Source organism: Orcinus orca, chromosome 16, assembly GCF_937001465.1.
Source record: "Orcinus orca chromosome 16, mOrcOrc1.1, whole genome shotgun sequence".
NCBI classification, from domain to species: Eukaryota; Metazoa; Chordata; class Mammalia; order Artiodactyla; family Delphinidae; genus Orcinus; species Orcinus orca.
This window is the reverse complement of record NC_064574.1, coordinates 62026688-62048554: the sequence shown is the minus strand read 5'-3', so window position 1 is coordinate 62048554 and position 21867 is coordinate 62026688. Positions and strand designations below refer to the sequence as shown.

Genomic DNA, 21867 nt, shown 5'->3' with positions numbered 1-21867 from the left:
AGTAAGGCTCTTGGGATGGGGAGATTATCTTGGGTTATACAGGTGGGCTGATGCCAGCAGAGATTGGACGATCCCACTCTGTGGTCTTTGAAGATGGAGGAAGGGACCACCAGCAGGGAACATGAGAAACAAGGCTCTAGAAGCTGGAAAGGGCTCGGAAAAGTATCCTCCCCTGTAGCCTCCAGAAGGAGCTCAGCACTGCCGACACTTTGATGGCAGCCCAGTGAACCCCATTTCAGACTTCTGGTCTCCAGAACGACAAGAGATAAGTGTGTGGGGTTTTTTTGTTTGTTTGTTTTTTGGTTTTTGTTGGCCATGCCACGCAGCTTGCAGGGTTTTAATTCCCCGACCAGGGATTGAACCCAGGCCCTTGGCTGTGAAAGTACAGAGCCCTAACTGCTGGACCACCAGGGAAGTCCCTGTATGTTAAGTCACCAACTTTGTCTAATTTGTTAAAGCAGCCACAGGAAACTCATACACTTCATAAAGTGTCTACACTGCAAGCTGCTATGTCACACAACCACTCTGTAGGAATACTATGGACTGACCCACTTCAAATGAGTCAGGCACTAAAAAAAGAAGGGAAGTCAAGCTCTTGCTCATTTATTAGGTAAATAGTCACAGAGCACCTACTCACATTGGCCATGTGTTGGGTGCTAACGACATTGCTGAGAGTGAAAACAGCTCAGCCTGTGTCCTCATCAGGGCCAGCGTCGAGCAGAAGAGAGATGGGGAACACGTACTCACACTGATGAACACAGATTTATAAATGGAGGAAAGGCTTCTCCTTAGAAGACCCAAAGGATCTTGGTTATGGTGATAGGATGGGACACAGCCTGGGAAGTGCTGGGAAGGCTTCCCCTCGGAAGTATCCCTGGATCTGAGCCGTGGGGGGAGGGGGAGAGTTAACCAGGTGGGAGGGGGGCATCCAGGTAGAGGGAACAGCCCCGACAAAAAGGCTCCCTTGGAGGGGGAGGGACTGAAAAGAGGCCCATGGAAAGCAGGGGTGGGGGCTGCAGGGGGACAATGGATGAAGATGAAAAGGTGGGAACAGACTGATATGAATGTTCTGGAATATGCCTCCTGTCATTCATGTGTGGGAGTTTCTTCTGTGATGATGGAAATGTTCTACAAAAATGTATGCTTTCCAGTGGGATAGCCATTAGCCATAATTGACTAAAGAGCACCTGTAATGTGGCTAGGACTACTGAAGGACTGCATTTTAGGTTTTATTTAATTTTAATTAACTTAAATTGAAATAGTCACATGGGGCTAGTGCATACCCAACTATACAGAGCAGCTCTAGGGTATACCCAGGAGAGAAACTGTTGGATAGAGATATATAGATATGTAGAGATAGACAGATAGATAGATAGGTAGATAGATAGATAGATAGATATAAACTTCTTATAAGGATTCACAGGATTATAGAGGCTAAGTCCCACGATCTATAGTCTCCAAGCCCAAGACCCAAAAGGAGTTGATTTTTCAGTTCAAGTCCAAAGGCAGGAAAAGATCGATGCCCCAGCTCATGCAGTCAGGCAGGCAAAGTTCCCTCTTACTCAGCCTTTTTGTTCTATTCAGGTCTTCAACAGATTAGATGAGGTCCACCCACACTGGGGGGCAATCTGCTTTGTTCAGTCTACTGATTCAAATGTTAATCTATTCCAGAAACACCCTCACAGACACATCCAAAATAATGTTTAAACAAATATCTGCCCACCCCATAGCTCAGTCAGATTGACACATAAAAGTAACCATCATAAGAGTCTAATACAGTGATCCCTTTCCCAGCTCACCAGGGCCCAGAGGAGATCCTTACAGCCAAGAGCATGAAATCCTTTATAGTAAGACAGCCAGAGCTCCCTGAGAGAAGAATTTCCTTTCCTGAAGCTTGTTCTGACTTCGAGAAGCAACTTGGAACAGCAGAAGCCCATCCACTGGGGGATATTTTTTCTCCATTTGATCAGCCCAGATCCCCAACCTCATCCCTATTTCCCCAAACACTTAGAAATTCAGGGGGGTCCTTCCATTCAGAGGTCTCACCTGGGACATTCCCCATCCTCTCTAGCCTCCCCATCCCTTTCCTCTTCCCTCGAGGTCTCCTTCCTCCCTTTCTTCCCCAACTCCTCAAATTCTCATATATTTTGTCCAAGACAAATTGCTTTTTAGATCTTTTGCAATTAAAGACATTTCTTCCCACCTGATATGTACAGTGGCTCTGACAACGCTGACCTGTTCTTAGGAGATGGTATTTAAAACCCAGAGTGCATCCAAAGTGTCTCGAAACTGCCAAACGTGGCTGAGAAGTGTCAAGTTACATAAATGCACATGCTTCATTTCGCCCTTGGCTTGAAGCTTTTCCTAACAGGCTTCAGAATTATCAGCTCATTAAAGGGATAAAGAATGCAGGTGTATAAAATTTTTTTTAAATAACAACAACCATAATAAAGTCAGGGCCCCAGAATAGAGTTGGACTTGATGGGTGAGAGCCACTCCCCAGCTTCTCGGGGAGAGGGGTGTTTTCTCGGTCTTCTCTGGAGATAACGAAGCAGCCCTGTTCCTCTCTTCTCCCTCAAAGCACGTTATTAACAGTTAAAGGAGGGAAGGGAATTTTGATGTGCTTATTACCTAGGAAGAGCCACCCACTTTCACGTGTCCTCTCTTTCCATCCCTTGCGACAGCGCTGCCAGGGAAATATCAATGTCCCATTGTAAAGAGGGGAAAACTGAGGCTGGAACAGGGCAAAAGATTTTCTTTTTTAAAAAATATTTATTTGGCTGCACTGGATCTCAGCTGCAGCATGTGGGATCTAGTTCCCTGACCAGGGATCGAGCCCAGGGCCCCTGCATTGGGAGCGTGGAGTTTTAACCACTGGACTGCCAGGGAAGTCCCTTAAAGGAACTTTTTTTTTTTGGCCACGCGGCACGACCTATGGAATTTTAGTTCCCTGACCAGGGATTGAACTGGGGCCCTCGGCAGTGAGACCCTGGAGTCCTAACCACTGGACCACCAGGGAATTCCCAACAGGGCAAAAGATTTGCTCCAGGGCCCAGAGTCAATAAGAAGTAGAACTGGGGTTCAAAACCAGTTGAGAGACCCTATAGCATCATGGCTGAGATCACGGACTCTGGACTCAGAATGCCAGGGTTATATCATCATCTGCTGTTTCACAGACCCTGGGCAACCCGGGGCAAGTCACTTGACCTCTCTGTGCATTGGTTTCCTCATCTATAAAATGGGGAGGGAGGATGTTGTATGTCTAGTTGCAGTAAAGATTAAATGGTCAATGCATGTAAAACACTTAGAACACTGCCCAGCAAGTGTTCTAAATAGCAAGTGTTTGAAAAGTTTACAAGTCATGTACTCTCTACCACCACACCCTGAACCTCTGCCACGTTCTAGGACACGACCGCTTCACCGCACTTGGTCCTTCTTAATAAAATGATGTTACTTGGGTCCAAGCCCAGAGTCTGGACATATTGGAACTCAAGGACTGTGCTCCTGAAATCTGTCCTTCACAAGCCCATCTCCCCTGCCAGCTGCAGCTCTGACTCATTAATTAGAAGCTGCTGCCGCCCAGAGCAAGCTGAGAGACAGAGCCCACTGTCCCTTTATGACAATCCTGCAAGCGGGTGTAAAATGAAGATAACCGCCCCCCACCTCCGAAAATACTTAATTATCTGAAACCCAGATAAACAGCAGGACCAGCCTTGTAGAGAAGGTGTGGAAGGGCTGAGGCAGGCCAGCGGAGCTGCAGGAGGGGTTATGAAAAGCTAATGGTGTGAGTCAGTGCTGGAATTAAGGGTGAGAAAATGAGTCTGAGGTTGTTGACAGCCTCCACAGGCCAGGATGGCGAGAGGCATGGAGATGGGGCAGCAGCGGGAGGGACTGGGAGGTGGGTGGCACGGAGGATCGAGGATGGAACAAAGGAGGCTTCAAGTTTTACCTCCTGGACATTTGCCGCCAATTAAAGCGGCGTTTTCGTGATACTAAGGGGTTTATTGACTCATCCAAATGAAGCTTGTAAAACTGCCAGATTCAAGAGGGAGATCTCTAAACACCAGTTAGCGACTTGGAAACTAGGGGACAAGCGAAGGGAGGACATTGAGAGCAGATGCACTGGGTGTGCGGTGGAGACACATGCCCACCGGGGTCACTCATAGCCCTTCTCTGAACCTGACCTTGTGAGCCTTAGGGATAGCAGGTATGCTGGAGGCGCTCCTGCTTCATCCTTCCATTAGCAAGCATTTTTCGTAGGTTACGTGATAATGTGTGCACAGGGCTTAGCCAAGGCCTAGATCTGTGCTAAGGGTTCTATAAATGTTGACTCTTGAGGTCCCTGAGAACCCTTAGAGGAATAAGGCTCTATGTCAAATTCCCAGCAGGTGAACTTGAAAACCTTGACTAAGTTGGAGCTCATCATTTTAGGCTTCAAATAAATCACTTCTCTCCAGAGAAAGGGTATGAAAAAGTCCAAAGCCTGACTCAATAGAATGACTTCTGTTTCCACCCGACTCAATTCAAGATGGCGTGGAACAACACCAAACCCAATGTGGGATTGTGGGATTGTGGGCATCCAACCGGAAGTTTGTCTTCGCATTCTAGAAGAGCAAAAGGCAAAGAGAAAAGGCATCCTTCTGCTGGGAATAAATAACAGGCTAACTTAGGGTTCAGGGCTCTGCCTCTGAGGCAGACACCTCAGGTTCAAGTCCCAATTCCACCCATACTATCTGTTGACCTTGAAAATGTTATTTCACTTCGCTAACTTCAGTTTCCTTCTCCATAAAATAGAAGGAATAGAACCACTCCTTCAGGGGTCTTATGAGGATTCAAAAAGCTAAAATAAGTGAGCAAATGCATATAACACACATAGCACGTGTGCAGTATAACAGTGCCTGTGGTAAATAGCAGTTCTTTTGAAGCCTGTCATGTGCCCAGGGTCACAGACAAGGATGCAAGAGAGCCAGGATGACCCTGAACCCATTCTTATGAGTTCACGCTGAGAGGAAGGCAGAACAAGCAGAAGCTGTGAGTCCCAGGGGGAGGGCAAGAGAGAGGGGCCAGGAAAATGGAAACCCATGAAAGAATAATGCTGAATGTCGGGGGTGTTGGGACAGCAGCCTTTAAACCCATTCTCGAAAGAATCAACATCGCAGGAGACGGTAAAGTGAGAAGACACCCTCAGCCATGCAATATGATCTGACTCATACAGTCTGCACGGGAGCTGAGGGTATTAACTTGATTACTTCCCAGCAGGCGTGACAAAACCAATCTCACCCTGGTTATTACAGTTACAGTCATTGGGACTATTTCAGTCAAGGGCTGTCACATTCCCGTCACTCCGAGCTTCCCCACCTGAGCCTGTAAATGCTTAGTACGGTCTATTTCCCTCTTACCCTATTCCAACGGGTCGCGTGCGTGTGTGTGTGTGTGTGTGTGTGTGTGTGTGTGTGTGTGAAGGGAAACTATTGGGGTCAGGATGGAGTGTGAAAGAACAATTTTTGCACATTCAACAAATACTAATTGGCCTAATAAGTGCCGGGCAGTGTTCAAGATGCTGGGAAAATCCAACAGTGAAGATGAGACGTAGGATCCCTGCCCTCAGGAGCTTATACTCTTTAAGGCATTATCTTGGCAGATATATTCAGAGCTTCTCTCCTTCCTTCATTCCTTCCCTCCCTCCCTCTTTCCATCCTTCCTTCACTTATTCACTCACTTAATAAAAACTCTGGAGTCAGACTGCATCTTACCTTGGCTACTTATTAGCTAATGCAACCTTGGGTAAATTTCTTAACCTCCAATTCCCTCTTCTCTAAAATGGAGGCAAGAATAGGACCCACCTGCACCATCAGCCCTACAGGGAGGTGAGGGCCTGGCTCTGAGAAAGAGCCAGGAAACTGAATTCAACAATGGTCCACACACAGCCTGTTAGCCCGGGAGGCTACAGATCGTCATCTGATGAGGTGTTTATCCAGGTCTGAGTGGGCCATGATCTCTACCCTGGCCATCCTGGAGTCCATCATGCGTCTCTGAGATTGACAAGGTGGTGTACCTCCAGGCAAGGCTACATACTCTAAAGGCGGGGCCTGGGGGGAGCCCTCATTATCATCCACCTCTGTCTGCAGGCTGCTAGCAAGACTTCCAGGGGCCAAGAAGCCAGCCCCTCCCCTGAAGTATGTCACTGAGCCCCCAAAATATGTCCTGACTGCACTGACATCCTTCTGTATGTTTTAGATAATTTGATTTATTCAAGTGTCTACTGTTGACATTTGTCTCTAAGCAGCCGGACTCACGGGCAACATGGGGAAATTTAGTGACGTCACAAGTCAAGAGCTTAGTGCAGTGCCTGGCCCAGGGCTAGAGCTTACGTGTTAGCTAATCTTGTCACTGAGCACTTGCTGTGCATGTGCCAGGTGCAGGGATAATATGTACATACACACACACCATGCAAAGGTCAGTAAATGCGCAGTGAGTGACAGCCATCGTCACAAAAGCAACCTTGGCCCTCCTGAGCACCCACAGGCTGAAGGGAGCTCTTCAGTACTTTAAAGAACTCACATTCTCTGTCTCCCTTCCTTTTAAAACACGGGGAGTGTATTGTAAACACTAGTGATATGTTTTTAATATTAGAAACAATGTGTAAGAAGCTTAATTATAGTTTTGGAACAAAATATAAGTTCTGTGCTCTTTGAGAATACAAAAAATAAAAATTGGAAGCATAAAAATAGAAAAAAGACAGGAAAGCAAGACTCAGGCACTAATTTAATCATCTTGTATAGGGCCATATATTGACTAATGGTTATATACTAAGAAATAGAGGAATAGATACCCATGTCTCTAGGTGGTTGTGAGAATGTATGTAATACCTTCATCCCGGTGCCTGGCACACAGCAATAAACAGTAAATGTCAGGTTCTCCGGTGTCCTCCCCCTCCACACCCCTTCCTTTCCTCCGCCCCTTCCCCCAGGCACTCACATAAACCTGAGCTCAGACTCCCGCCGGACCAAGACTTCCCGGAGACGCTGGATTTTCACCATCTCCAGCTCGATCTCCTCTGGCCTCATGGTTGTCTCTGCCATGGAGATGATGTCTAGCTGATCTGTGCAGGAGACACAAAACGCAGGCATCAGGACCCCAAGGCTGCATGGGTTTTCAAGAATTCCCTCTGGACAGCCTCCTCTTTGCCCCAGCAACCTTCATACCCCAAGAAGGCACACAGATCTCTGCCAGCGCTGCAAGTGTGTATTTGTGAGCCAGCCCTTTGGAAACTGGAAAGCACGTTTCCATGGGAACCCTGTTACAAGGCAAGAGGAGGCTCAGGCGGGGTCACCAAAACTTGTTCAAGGTTATACATATGGCCTTGACAGCCCTGCCTGGTCCCGGCTTCTGAGCCTCTGGTCCCTTTGACCATGGCCTTTTCACCCTCTCCCAGTCGCCAAAGACCGACGCCAACTTTAGACACAAAAAAGTTTGTAATAATTATTTTAGCAATACCATTAATAATTATAGGAATACTAAGTAATGTAATAGTAATATGAAATAATACGGGTTTATTGTAGAAAATTCAGATAATACAGATAAGCAAAAGAGAACAAAGTAAAAAGTCACCTATAACCCCACTGCCCAGAGGGAACAACTAACCACATTTTGATGGACATTCTTCTGATCTTATATTTATAATTAGAGTTATATATATTGTCATATAAGTAAAACCATATATTAAAAAACTATATATATAACCATATATATATACCACATACATATAGCCATATATGTTACCATATATATAGAAAGACACTATATATATGCCTATATATAAATATATCTGTATGTATGTATGTATATATACATGTATGTTAGTTCACTAGGGCTATCATAACAAAACAACAGAAGCTGAACAGCTTAAACTACAGACATTTATTTTCTCCCAGTTCTGGAGGCTGGAAGTCCCAGATCAAGGTCTGGCAGGGTCAGCTTCTGGTGAGAGCTCTATTCATGGCTTGTAGACAGCCACCTTCTCACTGTACTCACATGGACTCTTTGTGTTCATGCAGAGAGAGAGCTCTCTGGTGTGTCTTCTTATAAGGACACTAATCCTATGGGATCAGGGCCCCACACTTAATGACCTCATTTAATCTCAGTTATTTTCCCATCTCCAAATCAGCCACACTAGGGATTATGGCCCCAACATATGAATTCGTGGGGGACATAAACACTCAAACCATACTAGTACGTATGCATGCGTATATATGTATATACATAATTCCTCATATATTGCCGCTAACATCTTGGTGTACATTCTTCTAGTGCACACATATGGAAATTTATGTGATTATATTATATAGGTAGTGTGCATATATAGGGTAATATATATGGTTTTATACATGTGTTTTATATATATAATGTTATATATAAACACATCTATACTTTTTTAAAGAGTGGAAAAACATACACAAAGATGTTAGTAGTTAGATGTTATATATCGGGCTTCCCTGGTGGCGCAGTGGTTAAGAATCAGCCTGCCAATGCAGGGGACATGGGTTCGAGCCCTGGTCTGGGAAGATCCCACATGCTGAGGAGCAACTAAGCCCGTGCACCACAACTACTGAGCCTGCGCTCTAGAGCCCGAGAGCCACAACTACTGAGCCCGCGTGCCACAACTACGGAAGCCCGTGCACCTAGAGCCTGTGCTCCGCAACAAGAGAAGCCACCACAGTGAGAAGCTCGTGCACCGCAACGAAGAGTAGCCCCCGCTCGCCGCAACTAGAGAAAGCCTATGCACAGCAACAAAGACCCAACTTAGCCATAAATAAATAAAAAAATAAATAAGTAAATAAATAAGTTAAAAAAAAAAGGACCAAGTTAAATTTAAAAAAATAAAAAAGATGCTATATATTTATACGTATGTTATACACACACATATACCATCATGGAGGTCTGGTCTTTGTAATATAAAGTTAGGATCTCACCATTTTATTACCTGCTCTTTTCACTTAATGACATTTCACGAGCGTTTCCACACGTCCTTGGATGTTCTTCCCCAGCAGCAGTGTGAAAGGCTGTGTGGTGTCTATTTGTGGCTGTATCATGAATCACTTCACCAAATCCCAGACACTTAGGTTGTTTGCTGTTTCCCCCACTAGAAGAAGCAGCCCTGTGATGAGCATTCTCAGAGATCAATCTCCGCGTGCCTCTAAGAGGTGCCTTTAGGTCACATTTCCAGAGTGAATGGCTGGGTTTGGAAGGATGCAGTAGTCTACTGCTCTTCATGGGTAGAGAAGGAGATGTAGGGAAGGAATGTTCTTGCTTTACTCTGAGGTCTACATCACATCACCTGCATCTGCTAACTCCTTCCACCCTGGGCTGTTGTAAGGATTGAATTAACCAAGGCATGTCACGCTTGATGAACGGTTACGATTACCTTTGTTATTACCCCACTGTGCCACGCCATCTCTTTTAATCCTCACCACAAGCCAGAAGGACGAGGATGTTCTCTTTCTTAGTAAATAAGGAAAATAGCTCAAAGCTGGCAAGGGAAGGGGCTGAGCCCAGGTCTGCCTCTAAAACACATGCTCTTTGCCCCGTCATTGCTGCCCCTTCCTCACACAGGCATTCTGAGTCTGATACCCCCCTATCCATTCACATCTTAGGGTCGAAGGTGGTGTCTTACTTTTCTGTGGCCGCCGCAACAAATCACCACAAACTGGGTGGCTTAGGACAGCAGGAATTCATTCTTTCACAGTTCTGGAGGCCAGAAGCAGGTCTGTGTTTTCTCCAAAGGCTCTAGGGGAGGCTCCCTCCTTGCCTCTTCCAGATCCTGGTGGCTCCTGGCAATCCTTGGCTTGTGGCAGCATCACTCCAACCTCTGCCTCTGTTTTCACATAGCCTTCTTCCCAGTGGCTCTGTGTATACTCCTCTGTCCTTTACTGTCTCATTGCACTTAGGGCCCACCCTAATTCAGTATGATCTCATTTCAATCTTTATCTTAATTCTCCCTGCAAAGACCTTATTTCCAAATAAGGTCACATTCTGAGGTTCTGGGTGGATATGACTTTTGGGAGGACACTATCTAATCCACTACAGTGATGAATGGTCACAAGCGTACAAGCTCCCTGACAGCCATGTCACTGTCTCCAAGAGATTTAGTCACTGTGCATGGAGCACAGCCGTGGCTGGAAGCAGCAAGAGTCCCTGGAAGCAGCTGGGGGTGGTGGGGATGAGTGGGATGCGGTGGGGCGGGGGCAATGGGACATGGTGAAAACCAGCTGGGGGTCAGAGTTAGAGATTCTTGGTCTGAGGCCAATCACCAGCTGCATGACCTTGAATGAGCCTTTTTACCTCTTAGCATCACATTCTTCCTTTGCAAAATGGGATTCAACAGCTATCATGTGCTACACTGTGCTGTAGGCTTTATATGTAACATCTCATTTAATCCCTATGTTATAGAAGATGTAGCTGAGGCTTAGAGAAGCAAAGTGACTTGGCCAACATCACAAAACCAGAATGTTGCAGAGGCAGAATTCAAATCTAGCCTCTCTCTCCCTCTCCCTCTCCCTCTCTCCCTCTCTCTCTCTCTCTCCCCTTAACTGCCTGCCTTAACCACATAATACAGCCTCAGGTGAGGGTTAAATGCATTTATGGATGTGAATGCGTGCAGTTAACCGCCCCGCAGATATAAGTATCCTCATTTCTCACACATCATGGTTTAGATGGGCAACCTGATTTCCGTGGGACACATGCTGAAAATGGCAACATACCCTGGGGCAAAGCGTGGGACAGAGAGAATTAATCACACCCCATGGATTGGCATTTTACCTCCATCCTTGGGGGAGGATGGAGGCGGTGGCACTGCCAGGCTCCAGGTGCTGAGATGAATGTTTAGCTTTGACTTGGGGCAGAGGATGGAGCTGATACCTCTGTTGAAAAGTCTTGCTCATGGATGCTTTCCTTCCCCTGGAGAAAGGAGCAAAGCCTAGCCCTCAAATCAGATATGGAACACGTTAGAATTCTTTCTCTTAATCACTGCTCTGTGCCAGGCACTGTGCTAGGCTCATTACAAGCCTTATCTCATTTAATCTTCACAACACCCCAGCTGAGGAGTTAGCCAGCTACAGCCATGGGCCAAAGCCAGCCCCCTCCCTGATTTTGTAGATAAAGTTTTATCGGAACATTGGCCACGCTCGTTCATTTATGTATTATTTATGGGTGCTTTTGAACTATGACAGCAGAATGAGTAGCTGTAACAGAGACTGGCCCACAAAACATCAAATATTTACTATCTGGCCCTTTACAGAAAAAGTTTGCCAACCCCTGCACCCCTACCCTAGATGGTAGATGCTATCATTTCCCCAGTTTAAAGGTTAAAAAAACAAACAAAAAAACCAGGTTTAGCCAGTAATGATACTAGGTAACATTTATTGAGCATTTATCACATGCCAGGATCAAATCACCTTATTTAATTCCCCAGACAGTCCTGGGTGGTAAATACTGTTAGCATCCATTTCACAGATGAGCAGATTGAGGCTCAGGAAAAGGAGTAAGTGATGGGGCCAAGATTTAAAACCAGCTCTGTCCTACTCCAAAGCCCTTGTTGTCATCAGTTCTACTCATTTAAGAACTACCTCCCCACTTAAGAAGTACCATCATCACCTTAGCAATAGAGAAAACTGAGTCTATTTTATTGCACTAGGTACATAGAGAGTAGCTGTTTTTAAGAGTTTGCAGGTGCGGTGATTATCTGGGGAGCTCTACCCCCAGGGATTAGGATACACCTGGGTTGAGGGGTGGGGGTCGTGTCCAAGGACCTTCATACAGGAGGTCTTCAGAGCAGACTCTGAGAAATGCTGGTACAGGATGTGAGTAAGTGAATATCATGCATGGTCGGTTTCTTTTCAGTCTGAACTTGTGTAATAGAACTAGCATGATGGAAACCTTGACAACATTCTCCAGCTAGAAAGCAGGCATCCAACAGCTGCCAATGAAGGTGTCCACGAGGAGGACAAATCCTGGAAGGAGACAGACAAGCGTTTCAGGCCGACTAGAGAAGACAGTTGTAACAAGGCTCTAAGAGAGAGCAAAGCATGGCTGTGTAGAGAGAACGAAGCACGAAGGCACAGAAATCCCCAGGGCTCCAACTGCCATTGCTGTCAGTCAGCTTCCAGCAGCTGAGTCACTTCTGGGGGATGAGGCAGCTAAATCCATCTTTTTATCCCCAAATGCCACACCAGGGAGATTCATGCCTCATGAGCACAGCAGCACCAGCAAACAAGAGCTGAGCACCGGACATGACTGGGATGTGCCAGCAGGTTCAATCATTTATCTTGAAAATTTAAGGCTACCCGGGTACAGGGCGGAGGCGGTGGGGTTGGCAAATGAGGGCTGACAATCTCCTAGAAACTCGTAATTCAAATATGCGCGAGAAGGAAAATTTCTGGGGACCAAAGAGAAGTCTTCCCTGGTTCGTCTTTTCCAGCCATGGGTCACAGTAGGAAGTTAAGCCCAGGGTCCCCTGGACAATGCCCACTTTTGCTTCTGCTTCCTAATTTCATACACCCAGAGCTCTCTCATACTAAGCATTACTAGGAGTCCAGCACTAACTCATCATGCTCCTAAATACCTTGGCAGGTAGGTATACTCATTATCACCCTCTCTTTACAGGTTAATAAGATGAGGCTCAGAGAGAACATAAGTGATTGGCCAAAGTCACTCAACCAGTGAGTGGCACAGACCCAGGTCTGTCTGATTCCAAAGCCCAGGCTGTAGGACAAAGGGCTACAGAATAGTGTTTCCAAAACCTCAATTACTATACAGAATTTACCACAATCATGTACTATCTGTTAGGGACTGAATGCTTGTGGCTCCCCCACCCCCACCCCGCCTCCCAAAGTCATATGTAGAAATCCTAACTCTTAATGTGATAGTATTTGGAGGTGGAACATTTGAGAGGTAATTAGGGTTAGGGGAGGTCATGAGGGTGGGGCTCCATAATGGGATTAGTGCCATTATCAGAAGAGACACCAGAGCTTGCTTCCTCTCTCTCTGCTCTGCACCATGTGAGGACACAAGAAGACAGCCGTCTACAAACCAGGAAGAGGGTCCTCATCAAACACCAGATCTGCCAGTGCCTTGATCTTGGACTTCCCAGCCTTCAGAACTGTGAGAAATAACTGTTATTTAAGCCATCCGGTCTATGGTATTTTGTTACAGCAGCATGAGCTAAACACTAACTATACCATCTCGATATTTCTTTATGTTGACTTTTTTTCACTCACATAAACTCCTTAAAGGACTTTTTTTCACTCACATAAACTCCTTAAAGGAAATTTCATTATCACATCCATAAATAATAGGTCACCATCACTTAGCATAATTAGAAAATAGCCATAACCATAAGTCCAATGGAAACAAAGTGGTGTTATCAAATTCTGGCTAAATATTGTAGCCTGCTCAAGGCTCAGATTGAAGGCCTAATTTTTCTTTCTTAACCAAGTAGATTAGCAAGTACTAAAAGTTAACAAGTACTGGAGAGGTGTTAAAGACAAACCACCAAACTGAGGCTTTCTTCTTTGGTAATCATAAAGATCGAAAATTGGGAAAAAGAGAGCGTAGGAGAGACTGTGGGCTCAGTTCCAGATCCCTGCAATAAAGTAAGTATCTCAACAAAGCAAGTCACACAAATTTTCTGGTTTCCCAGTGCATATTAGAGTTAGGTTTGCACTTTAATGTAGTCTATTAAGTGTGCGATAGCATTATGTCTAAAAAAACACACAACAATATACGCACCTTAATTTAAAAACACTTGATTGCTAAAAAATGCTAACCATCATCAGAGCCTTCACTGAGTCATAATCTTTTTGCTGGTGGAGGGTTTGAAATGTGAGAATTACCAAAACGTGACACTGAGACGTGAAGTGAGCAAATGCTGTTGGAAAGGTGGCGTGATAGACTTGACACAGAGTTGCCATAAATCTTCAATTTGTAAAAAACACAATATCTGGGGACTTCCCTGGCCGTCCAGTGGTTAAGACTCCACGCTCCCACTGCAGGGGGCGTGGGTTCAATCCCTGGTCGGGAACTAAGATCCCGCATGCCACGCAGTGCAGCCAAAAAACAAACAAAAACACACAATATCTGGGAAGTGCAATAAAACGAGGTATGCGTGTAATTTTCCTGCAACCTAATTCAATGTGGTTTGATGCTAGAGCATCTGGGCATCTCCCACCTCCTGGGAAAGCTGTTGTAAAACTGAATTCCAGCCTTTGGGTTGAGAGAGTCTTAGAGGTCCTTAGGGCAGCCTCATCTCTGTGTCTGACAGGATGTGGAATGACACAACAGGATTTGGTTCTGATGGTCCCTTGACAAGCAGCAGTAGGCCCAAACTCTTCAGTTCTCATTGGAAATCAAATGAGAACTGAGGGCTGAAGGAAAATTTGCAATCACATGTCAAGTTTTTCACCCAAAGATGAATCAGCCATTTCAAGTCATTATTTCATCCCAGCTTGTATGACAGAGGCAATTTAATGAAGGTGAACCTATTCATTTCAATCCTACAAACACTTATTAGGCATCCAGCATCCTTAGAACATCCTCAGAAGGACACATGAGAGAAGGGCCACAGTGGTTGTCCTTGGAGGATGTGGGAGACGGGGGGTCAATGTTGGAGGACAATCATCTTCCACCTAACACACCATTTTCTATTGTTTGAATTTTTAAATTAGCTTTTTATTTTGGAATAATTTTCGATTTATAGGAAAGTTGCAAAGCCAACGCCACAGAGAATTTCCATCTACGCTTCCCCTTGTGCCCACCACTGTTAACATCACTGAGACACTGACATTGGTGATTTACTGTTAGCCATGTTGTTTGACATCTTACCATGGCAGGTGTTACCTATTCAAAACAGATTTAAAATAAAGAAAAATGTGTTGGGTACAGATGCTCTGGGAGCCATGTGAGCCCTCAGAGATGGCATGTGAAGGGGCCGGTTAAGGGCATGGACTTTCAGGTCTCAGGGCCACCTCTCAGGCTGACCACGGTCCCATCAATTTTTGACTCTGGGCCTCAGTTGCTTCATCTGCAACGTGGGGACAATCATACACATCTTTTAGTGAATTTGCATAAGTGCCAGGCATATAGAAAGTTCTCTGTAATATTTGCTCTTATTATCCATTTAATAAATATGCATTGAAAACCTGCTTCGTGCCAGATCCTGTTCTAAGCAATGGGGATGGAACAAAACAGACAAAACCCTTGCCCTCATCAAGTTGACCTTGTAGGAAAGGGCTTACATGTTGGGGAGAAAAGTCATTAGCTCACCAACAGCTTACCCCTGATAGTAGGTTTGGAGAGACTCTGGTTCAAGTCCTTGCTCTACCAGTAATTGTGTGATCTGGACACATTACTGATTCTTCCCAAGTCTCAGTTTCCTCTTCTGTAAAATGGGACAGTAACTCCTACCTCATGGAGTTGCTGCTATGGAGATGAAGTGAGAAACCATGTCAAGTGCTTGGTGCAGTGCCTGGGCGTGATAAAGGGTGGTCAGTATCACCTGTCCTTTCCCTGGAAGAGTCAGACTAACATGGGGGAGGAGACAAAGTCAGGATCATCAGATCTGGAGAAGGATGGCCTTCCGGTCATTTAGACCCATGCCTGCTCCGAACAGAGGGTCCAAGAGTGGCCCCACCAGCCCTCTGTCAAGAGGCCAGGCCCTTAGCTCTCACCACCCTGGGTACCCACAGGCACGTCTTCCTGGTATCGACCCCACAGAGTCTTAAACACTGGGGAAATAATATCTGGGCCCCACTACTGGGAATGGATATCCTGATGCATTTCAAAGGCTCCTGGGGATACCCCAGGCTTTTATTGTCATCAATCATTCATGTAGGAAAGAAGCCCATTTCAACCCCCAAACATCCTATTATGGGATATATCAAGCATCTCGCCTTCTTGCTATAAAGTGAATCTAATGGGAAACAGCTGGTTGCTTTTAGTGAGTCACCATTTCCCAAGAAGCTAAAGTAACTGCTTTTAATTCAGATGCTCCGTGCCCTCCTCCTCTGCTTTGTGAATAAGGATGCCTCTGGGTCCTGCGAGTTATACCTCCCGCTGCACGGAGCCTTCCCATCTGTGATGTCTCCTTGTAATCACAATCACCTCCCAAGGAAGGTTTTGAGGAAACTGACTTGTCTTCAAATCGTGGCCATGGTTATTATTCTCTAATGGGACTTTGGGCATGTTTTTTTAGCGTCTCCGAGTTTCTATTTTCTCGAGTTTCTATTTTCTCTGCCACATCGGCCTTGTCCAAGGTCACAAAAGTAATGAGGGAGAAGGCCCAGTCAGCAGTGGGGTTAAGAAACAGGCACTCGAGTCAAGCTGACTTGGGTTTAAGTCCTGGCTCTGCCTCCTTCTAACTGCTGCCCTTGGGCAAATGACTTCACCTCTCTAAGCCTTAGTTTCCTTATCTGTAAATTGGGAATAATGATGTAGAATGTGAGAACATCTGAGGGCTCATTCTGAAAGCTCAGGAACCAAAGGGAAAGCAAGAGTTTCACCTCCCCTCTACTTGGCAGCCTCTGAGCACTTTGTTGGGACCTGAGTCTCTTACCCTCAGCACTACTGACATATGGGGCTGGATCATTCTTAGCTGGGGGACTGGCCTGTGCATCGTAGGATGTTTAGCAGCATCCCTGGCCTCCACCCACCAGAAGCCAGCAGCATTCTCCCACCCACCCAAAGTGTCTTCAAACATTTGTGAATATTGCCATAGGGCACAAACTCATCCTCCCTTGAAAACCAGTGATATAGATCCACTTTTTCTTTCTTTTTTTTTCAATTTTTTTAAATTGAAGTATAGTTGGTTTACAATGTTGTGCAATCTCTGCTGTACAGCAAGGTGAGTCAGTTATACACATATAGACATTATTCTTTTCCATTATGGTTTATCACAGGATATTGAATATAGTTCCCTGTACTATACACTAGGACCCTGTTGTTTATGCATTTTACATGTAATAGTTTGCATCTGCCAACCCCAAACTCCCAGTCCATCCCTCTCCCTCCCGCTTGGCAACCACCAGTCTGTTCTCTATTAGACCCACATTTTCAACAGTGCTTTTGGGAGCACGGACATGAGACCCACGTGAGCGTGGCTAAAAAATCCATCTCTCTGGGCTTCTCCAGGGTCTACTGAATCAGAATCCCCCGAGAGGGGACCCCACAATCTGTACTTCGTTAAGGCGATTCTTCATTCATTTCTTTGTGCCTCAGTTTCCTGAAATGGGGAGAGAGTGATGGAATCCACCACAAAGGCTCATTATGAAGATTAACTGAGGGGATCCATAGAGCCCTTGGCACGGTGTCCTCAGTACACGTTAGCTCCTTTCATCCCAGAAGCACTGGTCTGGACAGAGAGGAACATGGAGGACTCCAGAATTGGGGGAAGAACAGGAACACCATGGACAGGAGGGTGACACCCTGGTAATGACCACTCTACTAAAATGCCAGCTGAGAACTATGACTAGTAATGAGGTGACACAAGGGGGACCATGATAGCCACACAGGGGCTTTCCTCTCTGCAGATAATCACTGCTCACATTGACTTCATGCTTAAACTGCCTCCCCAGATAAAACAAACGTGGACAACTGTTAATAAAAGGCAAGAAAAAAGAAAGGCAAGAGGCGAAAAAGAAAAAAAATATCCGTCTGTGTATTAGTTGTCTATGGCTGCCATGACAAATGATCACTAATGTATTGGCTTAAAAGAATACAAATGTATTATTTTATAGTTCTGGAGTCAGAGGTTTGACATGGGTCTCACTGGGCAATAAACAAGGTGTCAGCAGGACTGATGCTCTAGGGAAGAATTTGTTTTTTCTCTTTTTTCTTTTTTTTTTTTTTTTACTTTTTGGCTGCATTGCACGGCATATGGGATCTTAGTTCCCCAACCAGGGATCGAACCCACACCCCCTGCAGTGGAAGCACAGAGTCTTAACCACTGGACCACCAGGGAAGTCCCAGAATCTGTTTCCTTGCCTTTTCTAGCTTCTAGTGGTCGCCTACACTCCTTGGCCTATAGCCACTTCCTCCATTTTCAAAGCTAGCCATGACAGGTTGAGTCCTTTTATGGTGCATCTCTCTGACTCTTCTTCGCCCTTCACAACTCTCACTGACCCAGTCAAGAAAGCCTCTCTCATTTTAAGGGCTCATGTGATTAGATTGGGTCCACTCGGGAAATCCCTTATAATCTTCTCATCTCAAAGTCTGTACCTTACTTCCATCTGCAACAATAATTCCTGTTTGCTGTATGAGGTAACATATTCATAGGTTCTGAGGATTAGGGTGTAAGCATCTTTTGGGGACCTTTATTCAGTAAATCACAGTGTATGTAGTAGAGAAGACCAAATGAACCTACTGTGGAGGGTCCCAGGATGGGGTCATTAACATCCTCGTGGGCAAAATCTGTGTTCTGTAGAAAGGGACCTAGATTTAGTGAAGGAGGTGAGGCAACCAAGCAGTAAGACTGCCCTCCTGCTCGCTGGGTATCGTCCACCTGACCCAGCTCAGTGCCAACAGCCATGGCACAACACCCTTAGCTGAGAGCATGACTCAAGTTAAAATGTTGGCTCTGCCCCTTACTGGCTTGTGCCCTCGGACAAGTTACTTACATTCTCTGAGTTTTTGCTTTTTCGTTTGTAAAGTGTGTCTAATAACCCTAGCTTGCAGTATTTGTTCATTCCATAATAACTATCTGCAAGGCTGGTAAGCTGGTTATGTGACCTTTCCCACTGTCAAGGTCCATCATCTGTTAAGTGGGGATAATAATAAAGGTTACTCATTGGCTGTGGTGAGGGTTGAATGACAGGTTGTGTGTAACGCTCTTAATGTGGTACCTGGTACATCATAAAGACAGTGAGGTCTTGGTGAGTGTCAATTATCACAACTACCATCACCGTCATCAGCAGCTGCATCCTCCTCCTCCTCATCATCATTACCATCATCATCACATCATCATAATCATCTTCTGCGTCATTATCATCATCATCACTACCATCACCATCATCATCATCACCATCACCATCATCAGCATCAGCATCATCAGCATCAGCATCACCACCATCACCATCAGCAGCAGCAGCATCACCACCATCATCAAAAGAGAAATCAGACAACCTTAGGCCGACACCACAGCTGGAGCTGGGGGTGGGGAAGGACAGAGGAGATCAGCCCCAGGAGCCCCTGCCCCAACTTTACCTCTCTCCCCAGAACTCCCTTCACTGGGAATACCCTACCTCTTACACCATCCCATTCCATGCCTTTTAAGGAGAATGAGAGGCACTAAAAAGCTGTGTGTCCCACCTGCCTCATCCACAAAACTAGTCTTAGGTCTGGAGGGAAGGGGGAGGGAGATCGTATTAAGGTAGTGGAAAGCAATTCTTTTCTTTAAATGACTATTCTAGAATATTACCCTTCAAGGAATCGCCTCAGAATGCCCTATGCTTCTAATAATACCAACATTCCTCAAGCCTTTTAAAACATTTTTTAGACTCCAATATGCTGATTAAATCCTTCCTGGAATAAGGAGAGGTATTAATAAACAAACTCTTCTTTGATCATTGCTTTCAAATCAGTTTATGAGCCATTCCAGAAAAGCAGTTTAACACATTTATATTCACGTGATTTGATTACCCACTTTATTTGGCTCTGAATGACCTTTCCAAACCTCAAACTCCCTCTCCAAGGCAAAGGTTTATCACCATTGAGGATGTTCACAAGACTTCAACACAGATTGGGACTGCAGTTCTCAAGGGAGGTTTCCAGCAAGGTTTTCACTTGAATAATGTGTGTGTTACCTCTAAGTGGGGCTTTGAAGGAAATGACACATGAGTTCTGACAGTTTATCTAACAATCTGTAATGTCATTTTTTCATTATTCAGCGTCCTCACCCCAACACGTCTAAGTGACCTTCAATGAGTCATCAAATCACTCTGTTGTATTTCTCCAACCCCAAGCAGAAGGGCTCAGATTGGTTTCTGAGGTCCTTAAAGACCCAACAAGAGAATATTCTCCCTAATTCAGAGGGAGTTGGTAAGAATGTTGAATTAAAACCATGGAAATCGATAACCCTGTAATAACAATAAGGTAATTGTCCAATTAAAATTGCATAGACAACTGTTTTTTGGTACTTTTGCAGGTTCATCTTATTATTCAAGGTTCATTTCTTTAAAAATGTCCTCCAGCCCTGCAATCTCAGACAGACTTCATGAATATAGACAATTATGAATCTATCCTGAGCTGTGATTCATGCATCTTTCACTAAGACTCCCTAACACTTCCAATTTACAAACCAATTCAGAAGTAAGCAGAGGGCCCAGGTCACGCAAGGATGGGTAGAGAACCAGATGGTGCTGCTTAAAAGCCTGCTTGGTGGGGCCAAGATGATTAGAATCTAGAGGAAAATAAATTGGGACTGTCTAAAGTAATATTTCAGTTTTTAAAAATTGCTTAGCTTGGAAATCATGTGGCTCATTTCATCCCTCACTGGCTAGAAACTTAACTGGAGAGATAAACTGCTTGGAGAACATTATTTTATTTCAGAAAGTTCAAGACTGAGGAATAGCCTGGGATAAATCCTTATCTGAGCTGGGGTGGTTTGGGTGTGATTTGGGATGCTTGAGGGTCAGAGAAAACCAGCCAGGGAAGTCTGTGCCTGGGCTGTGTGCAAGCCTGAGTGGGCCAAGTTCAATGTTCACCAACACGGGCTGTAAGCTGGGAAGCCAGAGGGAGAGTTGGATCATGGCAGAAGAAGAAAGGACACAAATGTGGAAATGGACTTGCTGGATTGAAAGTCCAGCATGAGAAATAAGATAAGCCCCTAAACAGAAAGAAAGCAAAAGCGTCGGATAAAAGGCAAAAGCATCGGACTAGAAATACTCAAGGATGTGTATATATATATATATATATATATTTAAACTAAACTAGAGTCCATACTTTGCTCAGATTTCCTTAGTTTTCACCTAATGTCCTTTTTTTGTTCCAGGATCCTATCCAGGACACCCCATGACATTTAATCATCATGTCTCCTTAGACTCCTCTTGGCTGTGACAGTTTCTCAGAGTGTCCTTGTTTTTGATGGCAATGTTGATGGTTTTGAGGAGGACTCATCAGATGTTTTTGTAGAATGTCCCTCCACTGGAATCTGTCTGCTGTTTTTCTGTTGATTAGAGTGGGGTTATAGGTTTGCAAGAGGAAGACCACAGAGGGAGAGTGCCATTCTCACTGCCTTCTATCAAGGGCACTGTAAAGGTCACTCTTGATGTTGACCTTGATCGCCTGGCCGAGGTCATAATTGTCAGGTTTCTCCCCCCTACTCCTTTCCATACCGTACTCTTTAGAAGGAAGTCACTAAGCACAGCCCATGCTGACAGGGTGGGGACTGATGAGCACTTCCTTGAGGGCAGCATATGGTATTATTTTTATAAATAGAAAAATATTCCCACATTAGAAGGTGAGGAGGGTCACATGCCAGTGGATCAAAACCCCAGAACTTCTGTGTGTCCCAGCTAGAACTGGGGGTGTGGCAAGGGCCAGCTCCCAGCAACACTGCAAGAGATGAAAAATCTTTGTGTTCAAGTCCAAACGTCAACTTGATTTCAACGAAGCTGAAGATGCCAAAAAGCTGGGCGTAAAAACTAGGCAAAATTTCAGCCAGTTGGGATACTTTTCATAGGCAGTGATTTTTATCCTATCCAGCATCCCTTTTCAATACTCAGGGCTCCACCCCCTCAGGGGGTCCTTCCTCTGTGGGACCTTGGGCAAATGACTTGGCCTCAGATGTTCTGAGGGGCTTCTCATATAGTCAATGTACCT

At 45.1% G+C, this 21867-nt stretch overlaps 1 protein-coding gene across 3 annotated transcripts in view; it reads right to left on the bottom strand.

Annotated features, from left to right (window-relative positions):
* The window catches only part of BMERB1 (bMERB domain containing 1), a 171236-nt gene that overhangs the window by 56234 nt on the left and 93135 nt on the right, over positions 1 to 21867 (bottom strand). For all 3 annotated transcript variants that reach the window (XM_033428747.2, XM_049699608.1, XM_004270155.3), the window contains exon 6: positions 6979 to 7102. In XM_033428747.2, the coding sequence (XP_033284638.2) occupies positions 6979 to 7102 (124 nt within the window). The remainder of the gene's footprint in view (positions 1 to 6978; positions 7103 to 21867) is intronic.